Source organism: Puma concolor, chromosome C1 (assembly GCF_028749965.1).
Source record: "Puma concolor isolate L17-30 chromosome C1, mPumCon1.1.hap2, whole genome shotgun sequence".
Taxonomy (NCBI): Eukaryota; Metazoa; Chordata; class Mammalia; order Carnivora; family Felidae; genus Puma; species Puma concolor.
In genome coordinates, this window is record NC_141674.1 from 150254 (window position 1) to 163802 (window position 13549).

General features: G+C 53.6%; 2 protein-coding genes across 8 annotated transcripts in view; both read left to right on the forward strand.

The window, feature by feature from the left end:
• The first annotated feature begins 4795 nt into the window (after positions 1–4795).
• On the forward strand, positions 4796–5973 carry ISG15 (ISG15 ubiquitin like modifier). Its single transcript, XM_025912436.2, has 2 exons — positions 4796–4950; positions 5419–5973. The coding sequence occupies exons 1-2, from the start codon at positions 4948–4950 to the stop codon at positions 5887–5889; spliced, it is 474 nt and encodes a 157-aa protein (XP_025768221.1). The 5' UTR covers positions 4796–4947; the 3' UTR covers positions 5890–5973.
• A 2287-nt stretch (positions 5974–8260) lies between these two features.
• Positions 8261–13549, forward strand: part of AGRN (agrin) — a 34522-nt gene continuing 29233 nt past the window's right edge. For 4 of the 7 annotated variants that reach the window (XM_086715324.1, XM_086715321.1, XM_086715323.1 and 1 more), the window contains exons 1-2: positions 8262–8586; positions 10824–11085. In XM_086715324.1, the coding sequence (XP_086571450.1) occupies positions 8380–8586; positions 10824–11085 (469 nt within the window). In that variant the 5' untranslated portion in view covers positions 8262–8379. Of the gene's footprint in view, positions 8587–10823; positions 11086–13549 lie in introns of all 7 variants that reach the window. The other 3 variants (XM_086715325.1, XM_086715329.1, XM_086715320.1) reach the window with 2 other exon arrangements.

Sequence of the window (13549 nt, forward strand, 5' to 3'; positions counted from 1 at the left end):
ATGGTGTGCCTGGGCTTCCAACATCTGTCCATCAGGAGGTCTGTGGGGGCAGCCCACCCTCATCATTCCACAGCGCATGACCTTCGAACTGTGACCAAAGGCCCTTAGCTAATCAGACGTCATCCAGGATGATTGTCTCAGGGAGCAGTGATTGGCCAGGTGGAAAGGTAGGGGAAAGGAATCAGATCTGAATGAGAGCAAAGATTGTTGTGTCTCATTAAAAGGTAAACTCAAAAATAAAACAAACTCAAAATGGATGAAAAGGCCTAAATGTAAGACAGGAAGCCACCAAAATCCTCGAGGAGAAAGCAGGCAAAAACCCTTTTGACCTTGGCCACAGCAACTTCTTATTCAACACGTCCCTGGAGGCAAGGGAAACAAAAGCAAAAATGAACTACTGGGACCTCATCAAAATAAAATCTACAAAGCGCTGCACAGTGAAGGAAACAACAAAACTAAAAGGCAACCGACAGAATGGGAGAAGATATTTCCAAATCACATGTCAGATAAAGGGTTAGTATCCAAAATCCGTAAGAACTTATCAAACTCAACACCCAAAAAACAAATAATCCAGTGAAGAAATGGGCAAAAGACACGAATAGACACTTCTCCAAAGAAGACATCCAGATGGCCAACCGACACATGAAAAAATGCTCAACATCACTCATCATCAGGGAAATACAAATCAAAGCCACAATGAGATACCACCTCACACCTGTCAGAATGGCTAACATTAATAACTCAGGCAACAGCGGATGTTGGCGAGGATGTGGAGAAAAAGGATCTCTTTAGCGTTGTTGGTGGGAATGCAAGCTGGTGCAGCCACTCTGGAAAACAGTATGGAGGTTCCTCAAAAATTAAAAATGGAACTACCCTACAACCCAGCAATTGCACTACTAGGTATTTATCCGAGGGATACAGGTATGCTGTTTCAAAGGGACACATGCACCCCCATGTTTATAGCAGCACTATCGACAATAGCCAAAGTATGGAAAGAGCCCAAATGTCCATCGATGGATGAATGGATAAAGAAGATGTGGGATATATATACAATGGAATATTACTCGGCAATCAAAAAGAATACAATCTTGCCATTTGCAACTACATGGATGGAACTAGAGGCTATTATGCTAAGTGAAATTAGTCAGAGAAAGACAAATATCATATGACTTCACTCATATGAGGACTTTAAGAGACAAAACAGATGAACATAAGGGAAGGGAAGCAAAAATGATATAAAAACAGGGAGGGGGACAAAATGTAAGAGACTCTTAAATATGGAGAACAAACAGAGGGTTACTGGAGGGGTTGTGGGAGGGGGGATGGAGTAAATTGGTAAGGGGCATTAAGGAATCTACTCCTGAAATCATTGTGGCACTATATGCTAGCTTGAATGTAAAATAAATAAATAAATGAATAAATAAACAAACAAACAAATAAATAAAAGGTAAAGGTGGTAGATTTGCAACTAATAGAAGAGTCTGGGCTGTGAGACTAAAACCTCTATGAGATGAGAACTGTGGACATTCTTGGAAAGGTTTTTTTATTGTTGCAGTTTTTAGATAGTGAAGGGTTTAAAAATAAAATCAAGTATGTTAAATGACTTGAAAGGTTTTAAAGATTTAAGGAAGTTTAAGTTAGTTTGTAAATGAGACAAAATATTAACTAAAGGTCCCCTTCTAAGTGACCATTATAATTTCATAAGTAGAATATTAATGTTTGAGACTAGAACTTATATATTTGTGGCCATATTATTAGGTGCATACAAGTTTACAGTTATTTTCTTTTACCAGTGAACTCAACCTTTTATTGTTACCTTCTGTATCTCTGTGACACTTTGCATATAAAGTTTCTTTGTTGATACGTTAATAAAATTGTTAATATGGCTACAACCGCTTCATTTTAGTTAATAGTCATGTGGTATGTTTCTTCCCATCCTTCTACTTTCAAATTTCTTGTATCCTTGTGTTTCAGGTGATTCCTGTCTTCTGTAAGCTACATAAAATTAGATTATTTTTAACCAGCCTGACAATACTGGTCATTGAGTCCCCCTGGATTTCAGACTTCTTGCCATTGTTTCAAGCCCCCCAGTCTGTGGTAGTTTGTTATGACAGCCCCAGGAACTGAGACAGGTTCTGTCAGTTTGCTTCCTTAATGACTTTGCATTTAGTTCCTCCTATCAAAAGCAGGAAGACAACTGGTGACAATGGGATGAAGTAACTAAAAGAAAACAAAGAGTCTAGTGCCATTATGTCAGTATTAAGAAATCAGAAGACATTGGGGCACCTGGGTGGCTCAGTTGGTTGAGCGTCTGACGTCTGCTCAGGCTGTGATTTCACAGTCGTGGGTTCGAGCCCCGCATCAGGCTCCGTGCTGACCACTTGCTCAGAGCCTGGAGCCTGCTTCGGATTCTGCGCCTCCTTCTCTCTCTGCCCCTCCCCCGCTCGTGCTCTGTCTCTCTGTCTCTCTCAAAAATAAAAAACATTTAAAAAATTTAAAAATATATTTTAAGGGATAAGGAAAAGGGAATTAAAAAAAAGTTAACACATCCTACTCTCACCATTTTGTAACCTGTTTCATTCAAATAGTGTATCATAAACATTTTTCCATATTAATAGATACTTTTATGCAAAACAATTTTTTAATGGCTACATGTGTTTCCCATAGCATAATGAATCCATTATAGTATAGAGGGGAATTTAGTTAATCAATCCCATATTGTTGAATATTTAGGTTGTTCCCAAATTTTTGCTAATACAAATAGCTATAGCAGGCGTAAGTTAGCTAAAAATAAATAAAAATTAGGTAAATAAGAAAGTAAATAATTTTTGAAATAAAAAAAGTAAAAGAGTGGAAAAATAAATGTTGGGAATATAAATCTTTCCCATCTCATTTCCCCATTTTCACCACCCACCTCCCAAATCTCACAGGACTCCAAAATTGTGAACACACAAAAACCAGAGGGGTTTAATTTTTCTTCTTTTTATTATTTTAAGTTTATATCTTGACCCATTCCTTGCATAAGTAATATTGGTATTGTAAAAAGAAAACCACAAATGTTTATTGAGATAAAGAATACAGAATGTGAAAATCTCCCCCATCTCCCCCAAATGACCATTATTAAACATGATATTGATATCTTCTGATTTCTTTTTTTTTTTTTTTTTTTTACATTTATTTATTTTTGAGAAACAGAGTGAGACACAGCGTGAGCGGGGGAGGGGCAGAGAGCCTGTCAGCACAGAGCCTGACGAAGTGCTCGAACTCACAAACCCTGAGATCATGACCGGAGCCGAGTGGGAAGCTTAACAGACTGAGCCACCCAAGTGCCCCAATGTGTGTTTTTAGCTTTGTTTTTCTGAGGTGAAATTCACGTAACAAAAATGTATCCATTTTAAAGTGTATAATTTAGTGTCAGTATATTTACAACGTTGTGCAACCATTACCTCTACCTAGTTCCAAAACATTTTATCACCCCCAAAGGAGGCCTGATATCCATAAAGCAATCACTCCCTATTCCTGCTCTCATCCAATGCCTGGAAATCCCTACTGGGCCCTATGGATTTGCTTATTGTGGGTATTTCATATAAGTAGAATCATATAATATGTGGCCTTTTGTATCTGTCTTCTTTCACTTAGCATAATGTTTTCAAGGTTCATCCATGTTGTAGCAGTTATCAGTATTTTATTCCTTTTTATGGTTCAGTAACATTCTATTGTAAGGGTGTATCATATTTTGTTTCTGCATCCAGCTGTTGATGGATTTGGTTGTTCCCACAGTTTCTACCTTTTGTCTATTGTAAATAGTGGTGCCATGAACATTTGGTTACAAGTATTTGTCTGAACACCTGTGTTCAATTCTTTGGGGCATATACCTAGGAATGGAATTGCTGGGTCATATGAAAATCCTGTTTAACTTTTTGAGGAGTGACTACACTGTTTTCCACAGTGGCCGGGCCATTTTATATTCCATCAGCAATAATATGAGGGTTCCAATTTCTCTACATGCTCCTCAACATTTCCTATTGTTCTTTTTGAATTATTATTGTTATACTAATATATTATTATTATTTTATAGTTATGCTATAATAATGGGTATGACATAACATCTCATTGTGATTTTGATTTGAATCTCCCTAATGGCTTTTCCCTAATGGCTAATGAAGTTGAGCAGCTTTTCATGTGGTTTTGGCCATTTATATATTCTACAGAGAAATATCTATTCAAACATTTGTCCAATTTTTAATTGAGTTGCTTATCTTTTTATGGTTGGGTTATAAGAATTCTTTATATATTATGGACACTAGACCCTTATCTGACATATGATTTCCAAACATTTTCTTCCATTTTGAGAACAATCTTTTCACCTTCTGGATAGTGACCATTAGTTCATTTTTATGGAAAATAAGAGATACATCTCTTTCATTAAAAAAAAAAAAAGAACTATCTGAAGAAATATTGTCCTAAACCAATGGTGATTATCTCTGGGTAGTTTGGATTGCCACTCTTTTGTTATTTCTGAATCACTTGTGACAATGTGTTCCATACTTACTAATTTTGCAAACTGGTAAATGGAAACTGAAAGTTCCAATCGTTAGCTCATGTTATTGTGACTTCTGTGCATCTTGTAAAGGACCTGAAGTGATGGGCATTTAGGGGGTTTCTGAATGCACACAGGGGCAGGGTCCTGAGTGCTGGGGCAAGTGGATAGTCCGGGCTTTTACCCTTGTCATTCTGTTTTGTTTCTGTCACTCACGGGGCACACCTTGGGAAAAGGAAACTGAAACTGAAGCTGAGTTCAGCCACTGGTGAGGCTCTCTTCCCGACACTGCCCCCTGACGTGCACAGCTCAGGTTCATAAAAGGGCTGAGCCGCAGGGGAGCTGGAAGCTGAGAGGCAGCCTCCTCGTCTGTGCCTGTGGAGGACCTGGTGCCAGAGCCTACAGCCATGGTGAGGGGGGTTTGCCGGGTGGGGGCAGGGGGGCTCTGTACCAGTCGATTTTCCCATTTCATCGCTGGGGTCTCCCAGGGGTGGAGCACTCACTGTGTGCCAGGCAAGTGGAGGTGCTCAGAGCTCCCTCAGGTCCCTAATCGTGCGGGCTGGTGGACAGAGCTCCTTCTGACGACAGGGTCTGGGTCTTGGAAAGTGTGTTTTGCCCAGTGTTTAACCCTGAGATCCCTGGGCATTGGCACAGAGGGGCATCTTCGTGGGTTAAGGGAGGTGAGGTGACGGTTGCGGGTGGCTGCCTTTCTTCTGGAAATGCTCCTTGCTCGCCTCCAGCACCTGGGGTCCCTTTCGTGGTGGGTGGGGAGGAGAGCAGCATCCACAGCCCCTAGGAGCTTGCCCTGTGGCCAATGCCATGCATGCAGTGGCTCCAGGACTGATGCCAGGGTCTGTAAGTCTGTGTGATGTCCACAGGGCGGGGACCTGAAGGTGAAAATGCTGGGGGGTGAGGAGTTCCTGGTGCCCCTGAGAGACAACATGCTGGCGTCGGAGCTGAAGCAGCAGATCGCCCAGAAAACTGGCGTGCCCGCATTCCAGCAGAGACTGGCCATCCACCCTGCCGGCACAGTGCTGCGCGATGGGGTTCCCCTCCTCAGCCAGGGCCTGAGCCCCGGCAGCACGGTCCTGCTGGTGGTGCAGAGCTGCAAGGACCCCCTGAGCATCCTGGTGAGGAACCACAAGGGTCGCACCATTGCCTATGAGGTCCGGCTGACGCAGACGGTGGCTGAGCTCAAGCAGCAGATATGCCAGCAGGAGCATGTGCAGGCCGACCTGTTCTGGCTGACCTTCGAGGGGAAGCCCATGGAGGACCAGCACCGGCTTGGGGAGTATGAACTCACACCCCAGTGCACTCTGGTCATGAATTTGCGCCTGCGGGGTGGGTGAGGCAGGACCAGGACAGCAGCGCGGAGGGCTGCCCACCCAAGTCCCTGACCAAGTGTGGGTAATAAAAGTTGACGCAAAATTAAACGTCTCCTTCCGTTTCTGCCCTCCTCCTTCCCCCAGCACCCCTCGCTTCTGCACCCCTACTGATGAGGCTGGGGGAGGGGCAGAGGAGGAAGTGGGATAAGGAGACGCAGGGTCACCGGGTGGTCACTAGGCTGCATTTGCCAAGTAAGTGAAGGCACAAGTCTAATGAGATCAAAATAGTGACCCACTCCCAGCCACTCCTCGGAGAAACTGAAGATGCCCCTCACCTTTGAGAAATTAAATTCTAGAGAAAGAAGAGACATATCTGTTGGCGCGCACCCCTACCTCCAGGCTGAGCCTCAGTCAGCCCCTGCATAACTGATTCCCATCCCCCACATCTGGGTCAGCAGACAGTACAGGGAGGGAAAGGTGTGGTCAGGTTCTTACTAGGACCAGCACCCCTGGAAGTGCTCGGAGGGTGAGGCCCTAGGGCCTGCCTGGCTGGGTTGTGAGGCAGGCTCCTCCACTGGCACTCATGGCCCTCCAGAACCCATCAGCCTGCCCTGTCCGGCCTGCACTGGTCCAGGGAGGGGTGTGGGCAGGGCCTTGAACACACACATTACCATCTGGCAAGCTGCTGAATGGAGACTATTCTCCAACAAATACACCTTAATGGAGAGACCATGGCCAGCAGGTGAGGGGCCCCCCTGGAATGGGCGATTCCTTCAGTCCAATGTGGAAGAGCTTGTCTCAGATGGAGGGCACGCACCTAATTTGACACAAACTACACCTGCTTCCACGTAGACTGTTTCTCTCTATACCAATTTCCCGGGAATTCCACGGGAGCCGGACTGAGTCAGCTTTGGACACAGGCAAGATGGGGGTTGGGGGGAGAGACACAGAACATAGCCATACACTTCTCTGGGCTAAAGTCCACGACTCTGGGGACTCAGACCTCAGCCTTCAGTCTGTTCAGAGTAATTTGGCTGGAGACCCAGAAGCCCCTTTCTGGTCTGGGGGGGGGGGGGGCGGCAGGGAGGGGAGGAGGCGGTCTGTATCTGGGCTGAGAGACTTCTAGGTCTTGCTCATCTGTGACCAATATGTGTAGACAGGCAGCTGTGTGTATGTATGTGGGAGGGGTGCTCTCTTGGTTCCAGGTTCATTTCCTGGGTCCCCACCCTCACTTCTTTGTCATACTACAAATTAGCAGGTGTGAGCATACATCCTTGGGGCCATCCTCCTTCCCTGAACCCCTCCCACCAGGGTCGGGGAGGTAAGGTACCTTCTCCCAGAGGGGCTACTTCCTGCATTGCTTCTGGCTCAGAGATCTGTGGATGGCTTGGGGTGAGGGGGTGTGCCACAGATTCAGCCCTGGACGGACAGAAGGGGTCTCCTCCCCCTCCCCCTCGATCTTCAGCTAAGCTAGGCTCCAAATTGTACTCTCTGGATCTCAGTTGATCCCATGTACCTAGACAGGCTGGCTGGAGAAGGGCCCACCGCGGGGCTGAGGAGGGGGCGTGGCCGGCCGTACCCTGCTGAGCCGACACAGTCGCGGCTGGACGACAGAGGGAGCCCTCCGCTCTGCAGCCAGGCCGGGGCCGACCCAGGACCGGGCGGTGGGCGGGTCTGCGCTCCATTCTGACCAATCACCACAGCCAACGGTCCACATTGGTCCTAGCCGGCCGGGGGCGCGGCCTGCTGGGGCCGCCTCCTCGCCCGAACCTGCTGGGGGTCCCGGACCCGGGCGAGTTTCTGTCCCCAGCTCCCGAGAGGGCCTGTGGTGTGCCATCGAGCTGTTCCCGCCAGGGGAGGGGCGCAGCCCTGCAGGGTCCGAGGGGCGGCGGGGCCCCAGGACCTGGCAGCCCCTTCCCGCGGCCAAGGAGCTCCCGCAGCTCTGGCCCCGGCGCAGCCCGGAGCCCCTTGGAAGTCCCGTCACGTCGCCTCCAGATTATGCATTAACCCGATTGCAGCCGCATTTCCTGGGCGGGGGTGGGGGTGGGGGAGAGACGCCCGCGCAGGAGGGGGAGGGGCGTCCACGGGGGTGCGCCGCAGAAGAGCGAGCACCTCCTGGGCCCGCCCACCACCACCCCCCCGTCCCGTCCGCCCTCCGCCCTCCGCCCTGGCAAGTCGCACCACCCACCTTGGCCCGACCCAGTCCGACCCCCGCCCTCCCACCAGCCCGGCCTCCGCCCGGCGTCGCTGTCCCGACGCTTTGTTCGCGGCCGGCGCGGGACGCTGGGCGCCGGGAGGGTAGGGGACCCGCGCGGGCTGGGGAGCTGGGCTGGGGGGGGGCGGGAGGGGGGAGAAGGGGCGGGGAGGGGGCGGGGCTGCCCCGGGTCCCGCCCCCGCGCCGCCCTCGCCCCCGCCGCCTCCCGGGAGCTGCGTCCCGTCCTGTCCAGTCCCGCTCCCGGCGCGGCCAGGCCCGCGCGCTCGCTCGGCCGCCTTCCGCCGTCGTCGGCCCGCGCCATGGCCAGCCTGCGGCCGCCCGGCCCAGCCCTGCTGCAGCCACTGCTGCTGCTCCTGGTCGTGGCCGCGCGCGCCCTGCCCCGCGCCGACGGGACGTGCCCGGAGCGCGCGCTGGAGCGGCGGGAGGAGGAGGCGAACGTGGTGCTCACCGGCACCGTGGAGGAGATTCTCAACGTGGACCCGGTGCAGCACACGTACTCGTGCAAGGTGCGCCCCCGCCGGGACCCCTCGCCCTCGCCCCAGAGAGCCCCTCCTGGAAGCCGGGGCTGGGGGCCTCTTCCTCCGCCAGCCTGCGCCCCTAGCCCGGAGGCCGGCCACCCCACCCCACTGGGACCCCCATCCCAGGCCGTGGGAACGGGCACCAGACGCTCCGCAGCTCTCGCTCCCGCTCCCTTGGCGACCGCCGGGCCCCCGGGTGGGGCGCGGGGTCCCGGAAAACTCGCGAGTGCCGGAGGGAAAGTTCCTGCGGCACCGCTGCGGGCCCACCTCGTGGTGCCAAGGCCCGGGAGACCCAATCGTGTCTGCCCCCACCCCCACCTCCAAACCCACCACCTTACTGGAAACAAGTGCGCCGTCCCCCAGGGAAACTGTATGGCTATCGCACCCCCTCCCCATCAGCCATAGGAAAGGAACGGGGACAAGGAGAGGTGATGCCTGCTGTTTGGGGTGAAAGTGGGAATTTGGCCTATGGTCAGTGCTGTCACTACTCCCTCCCAGAGGCCTTTACCAGGGCCAGAGGGCGGCGGGGGGGTGGGGGTGGGGGTGGGGGTTCCGGAGAGAGTGGAGTGCACATAGAATCTCCCACCCCCAGGCATCCTGGCGGCGGGTGCTGCAGTGACTAGGTGTGGGGACAGGAGCAGAAAAGTGGGTGGAACCGTTGCTGAGCCTCAGCTGTGGAGGGGTGCAGGGACAGGTGCCCCATCCTGCTCCTGGGAGAACTGGATCCCCCTGGCCACAGGGGAGGGGTGCTGCTCGGTCTCTCCCTCAGCTGGATCTGGGAGTCTCCTGGGTTAGGTATGGTGGGTTTTTCCCATAACACGTTCCTAGGGAGGACTCAGGCGATCCAGGGCCCATCCCCGCTCTGGCCCCTAAAACCACCTCCCTGACCAGAAATCAGATCATTCCTTCTCCATGGAGATGGGGGTGGTGGGGGGGGACAGCTTCTTTCAGATTGGCCTGTGTTGGCTACAGCTGGGATCCCCCGCCCAGCCCCCTCCCCTCCACCACGCCAGGGCACTTTGCCAAGTCCCTGCAGGATTTTCCCGACTTCCTCCCCGCTGCTCCTGGGTGTGGCTGGGGTGGGGGGAGGCGAGGAAAGCGGCCCAGTCCTCTCCCTGCTGGTTATCATCCTTCTGGAGCCTACTGTGTGTCTGGGGTTGGGAGGGATAAGGTTGGACAACTGGGCCACTGGAAGGTGGAGGGAGTCCCTAAGATGTTGCCTTCCTGAGGCTCCCAGCAGGGACCTGGCAGGTGGGCAGGCCACCATTGTCTTTCATCACCCGTTCCAGAAGTCTCAGATCCCCAGAACTCCTGAGGAAAGGGGCTTCTCAGGGAATGTGTGGTGGACTCATGTCCCCTGTGCATATGTCCCCACGGATCTGTTCCTTGGAGAACATCCCAGTATAGCCTGCAGCTGCTGAGACCCTCCTGTACCCACCCACCCCCCTCGCTCCCCGGGCTGTGGGCGTCTCAGGGCTTGGTTTGTCAGAGCAGGTACCCTCAGGGCCCCAGGAGTGAGAGTGTGTAGGGTGGGGCTGCCCTGTGCTGCCCAAACTTGATTTTGTGGTTCGGAGGCTGCCTTGACTGCATTCACTGTAGGAGCCTGGCAGGAGGAGGGGTCTTTCGCCTCCTGGGGGGTAGAGGGGTGTGGGGGGAGAGGGTGTCTTAGCCCACCCACAGGGCTGCAAGGAGCCAAGCTGGCCCAGAGCCCTGAGCTCGGGGCCCATGGCCCTTACACCCCATTGTCCATGTTCGCTGCTCCTGGCTGTCCCCAGGGGTGGGCCCAAAGTAGTGGTGGGTAGATGGAGAAAGTAAGGACATGGAAAGCAGGCACCCAGGCCAGCTGGATCCCCTTCCCATTTCCAGCCTGAGCTGAGATGGACATTATAGGAATTGGGGTGGCTGAGGTCAGTTAGACCTAGTGGGTGGGAGTGCTGCCTCCTGGGTGAGGGGCACACGTCCTTCTGTGTGACACGCACCGGCTGTGGCATCCATCAAGGGTGTGTGCTTCCCTGCAGCCCCCTCCTGCGGCCTGACCCAAAGAGCTACGCACGTCTCTGCCCGGGCTTTGAGTCTACTCTGGACATTTGGCCTGAGCAACTGAGGTGGGAAGAGAAGAAAAAGCCCAGGCGCCCAGTCTGTACTTGTTCCTGGACTCTGTGGCCTCCTCTCCCCAGTGGAAAGAGGATCACTGATACCTGCCCCCCCCCCCATGTCCACCCCAGGTTAGGGTCTGGCGGTACTTGAAGGGCAAACACATGGTGACCCAAGAGAGCCTGCTTGATGGTGGCAACAAGGTGGTGATTGGCGGCTTTGGAGATCCCCTCATCTGTGACAACCAGGTGTCCACTGGGGACACCAGGATCTTCTTTGTGAACCCTGCTCCCCCGTACCTGTGGCCAGCCCACAAGAACGAGCTGATGCTCAATTCTAGCCTCATGCGTATCACTCTGCGGAATCTGGAGGAAGTGGAGCACTGTGTAGAAGGTATGTGGGGACTTGACCAGGGGCAGAGGGTGACTGAGGTGGGCAGGCTTGGAGGAGCTCCATATCATGCCCTGGGGAGCAGAGGAGAGCTTGCTGTAGGCAGGAGCGCATGTGTCTTGTGGTAGTCTGCTCTCCTTCCTTCCTCCCTCATCTCCCAGCTGAGTCTGGCCATCGCAAGGTCACAGCTCCGATCTCTGACATTAGCAGGGATCCCCACTAACCACCCCCGGTCCCACGGTGCCACCATCTTTTGTCTTAGGGCCAAGCAAGCCCTGGTCTTGGAAAGGGGACGGGCCTCCTCCTCTTCTGCTTACCCTCTCCCTCCTGGTCCTTTTCTGAGTGGGAGGAGGGGACCAGGTGAATGAACACCAGCTGTTTATGTTCCTGGAGAAGCCCAAACATCTGTCTGGTCGGGTCCCAGATGTTGAGCAAACCCCTCAGAGTGGGGCATAGGGATTGGAGGAGGGGGCTGCCCCCTTATGTGTTCCAAGAGGCCTGTCATTTCTAGAAGGGGGAGTTTGTGTGGGGTGGGGACTTCTGGGGGTTTGAGTGGGTGTGAAATGCTCTAATTGAGTCGAAGAACGTTTCCATGTCTGCTGTCCACACAGCACGTGCCTATTCTGAGTGGCCCAAGAGCTCCCCTCCCCCAGCCCAGCCTCTGGGAGGTGAGCTGGAATCACATGACCAAGGGCTTCCCTGCCGCCCCCCCCCACCCCCTTGCCCCAGGAGAGTCGCAGTTGGGGGCTGAGATCCTTTGCTGGGGAATGTGGCAGGGAGAATGTAGGAACTGCCCCTCGCCCCCACATCCTGTCTGTCCTCTCAAGGCTGCCTGGGAAGGGATGCATCGGAGGGGGGTGGCGGTGGAAAGAACATTTCCTCCTCAGGGCAGTGGGAAGGGTCTGTGACTTCCTTTCTCGGGAAGGCAACCCTGTCCTCTGATTTGTTCTTTTGGCCAGCAGGGAAGTCCCACTTTCTATCTAACTTACTGCTGTGATGCTGGCTTGGTTTTTGCGGGATCCTGGATGGTGGTCTGAGAGGGACTGTGCAGGGGTAGGGGCGGGACCTGAAATGGGGAGCCCTGTGGCACTTTGCCCCTGCTATGATCATCTGTTCCTGAGCCTGCTCCAGGGTCCTGGGCCACAGCATCACACAGAGAAGCCGGCAGGGCTGTGTATGCCCGGTCCCTTCCCGGCACTGGCTCAGATGAGGGGGACCCAGCCTGGCCCCCTCACACCTTACAACCTTGCCCTGCTCTGGGTGTTTGTGTTCTGGGGGGAAAGATGGGAAGGTGGCATGGAGATGGGGCAGGCTGTGAGATGGTGATACCCAGTCTGGGGGGTGGGTGGTGGGGGGGGGCTAAGGAGAGGCTGGAGAAAGAGGGGTCAGGGTACAGAAAGTCCCCTGTCCCTATAAGATAGAGAGAGTGAATTATCAACTCTACAGCTGGGCGGGTCCAGCCTGAGGGTCTGTGACTCAGTAACTGTGGCCTTCTGTGGGGTCAGAGGGCATGTGGTGGGAGGGCCACCCTGGGCAGAACAAGGTTTGGCATCTTGCCAAAGCCTGTTCTACCCATGGCAGCCCCTGGCTCTGTATATGCCAGGCGCGGCACAGAGACAGCTGGAGAGGAGGGTACCCAGGGAGAGCCCCCCAACCAGGACTGGGTGAGACTTGACCTACTGTGTGCCCTGGGCAGCCAGCACTCAGGTACCAGGCCAGGACCTGAGCTCCAGCTGGAGGAAGGGTAGTGCTGGACCCGTAGGCCAGCGTGCAGCAACCGGTGTGCACCCAGGAGGGGCTGAGCCCCCGGACTCTTCCTGGGGTGGGCCTGCTAGGGAGGGTGGTCTTGGGAAGAGGAGACACAGAGAAAGGCATTTGCTATGACTGTAGCTTGGAGCCTTGCAGGTGGAGCCAGGTGGAGGCAAGAACCTTCTGGGGTGGTGGTGTAGATGGAGGAGCTTGGGTTCCACTGTAAGGTGCCTGGGAAGTTTTGAGCTGGGCGACATAGATCTCTACTTTGAAAGCAAAGCAGGGTGCCACGGTGGGGGGAGGCGGGCGGGGCGGGCTGGGAGGGCCAGGTGCTAGGACAGGGTTGCTGCATCCCAATGGCCCAGGGTGAAGGGGTGCCTCCCCCTTGAGGCTCCGGAGGCCTGAGGCACAAGATCCCGAGGGGCTAGGGCCAGGCTTGGGCAAGTATTAATCCCGTGCCCACCTTTCCAAGCTGGGTGAGGGTGGGAGATTGGCCCGCCTCCTCTTCTGTGTTAGGTAAGGACCTTGGACCCCACCCCAGGACTCCGCCCTAGGTGCTCCGGGAATCAAGGGCCTCACCCTAGTGAGGGAGATGGATGGACAGGGCTTGAGCTAAGCTGACCCCTCCCTATCTGACTCTGACCCCATTCTGTTCCCAGGGGCCGCATTGTTGTCCCAGCCCCAGGGTGAAGCCTGGGCAGCCCCCAATCTGCGGAAG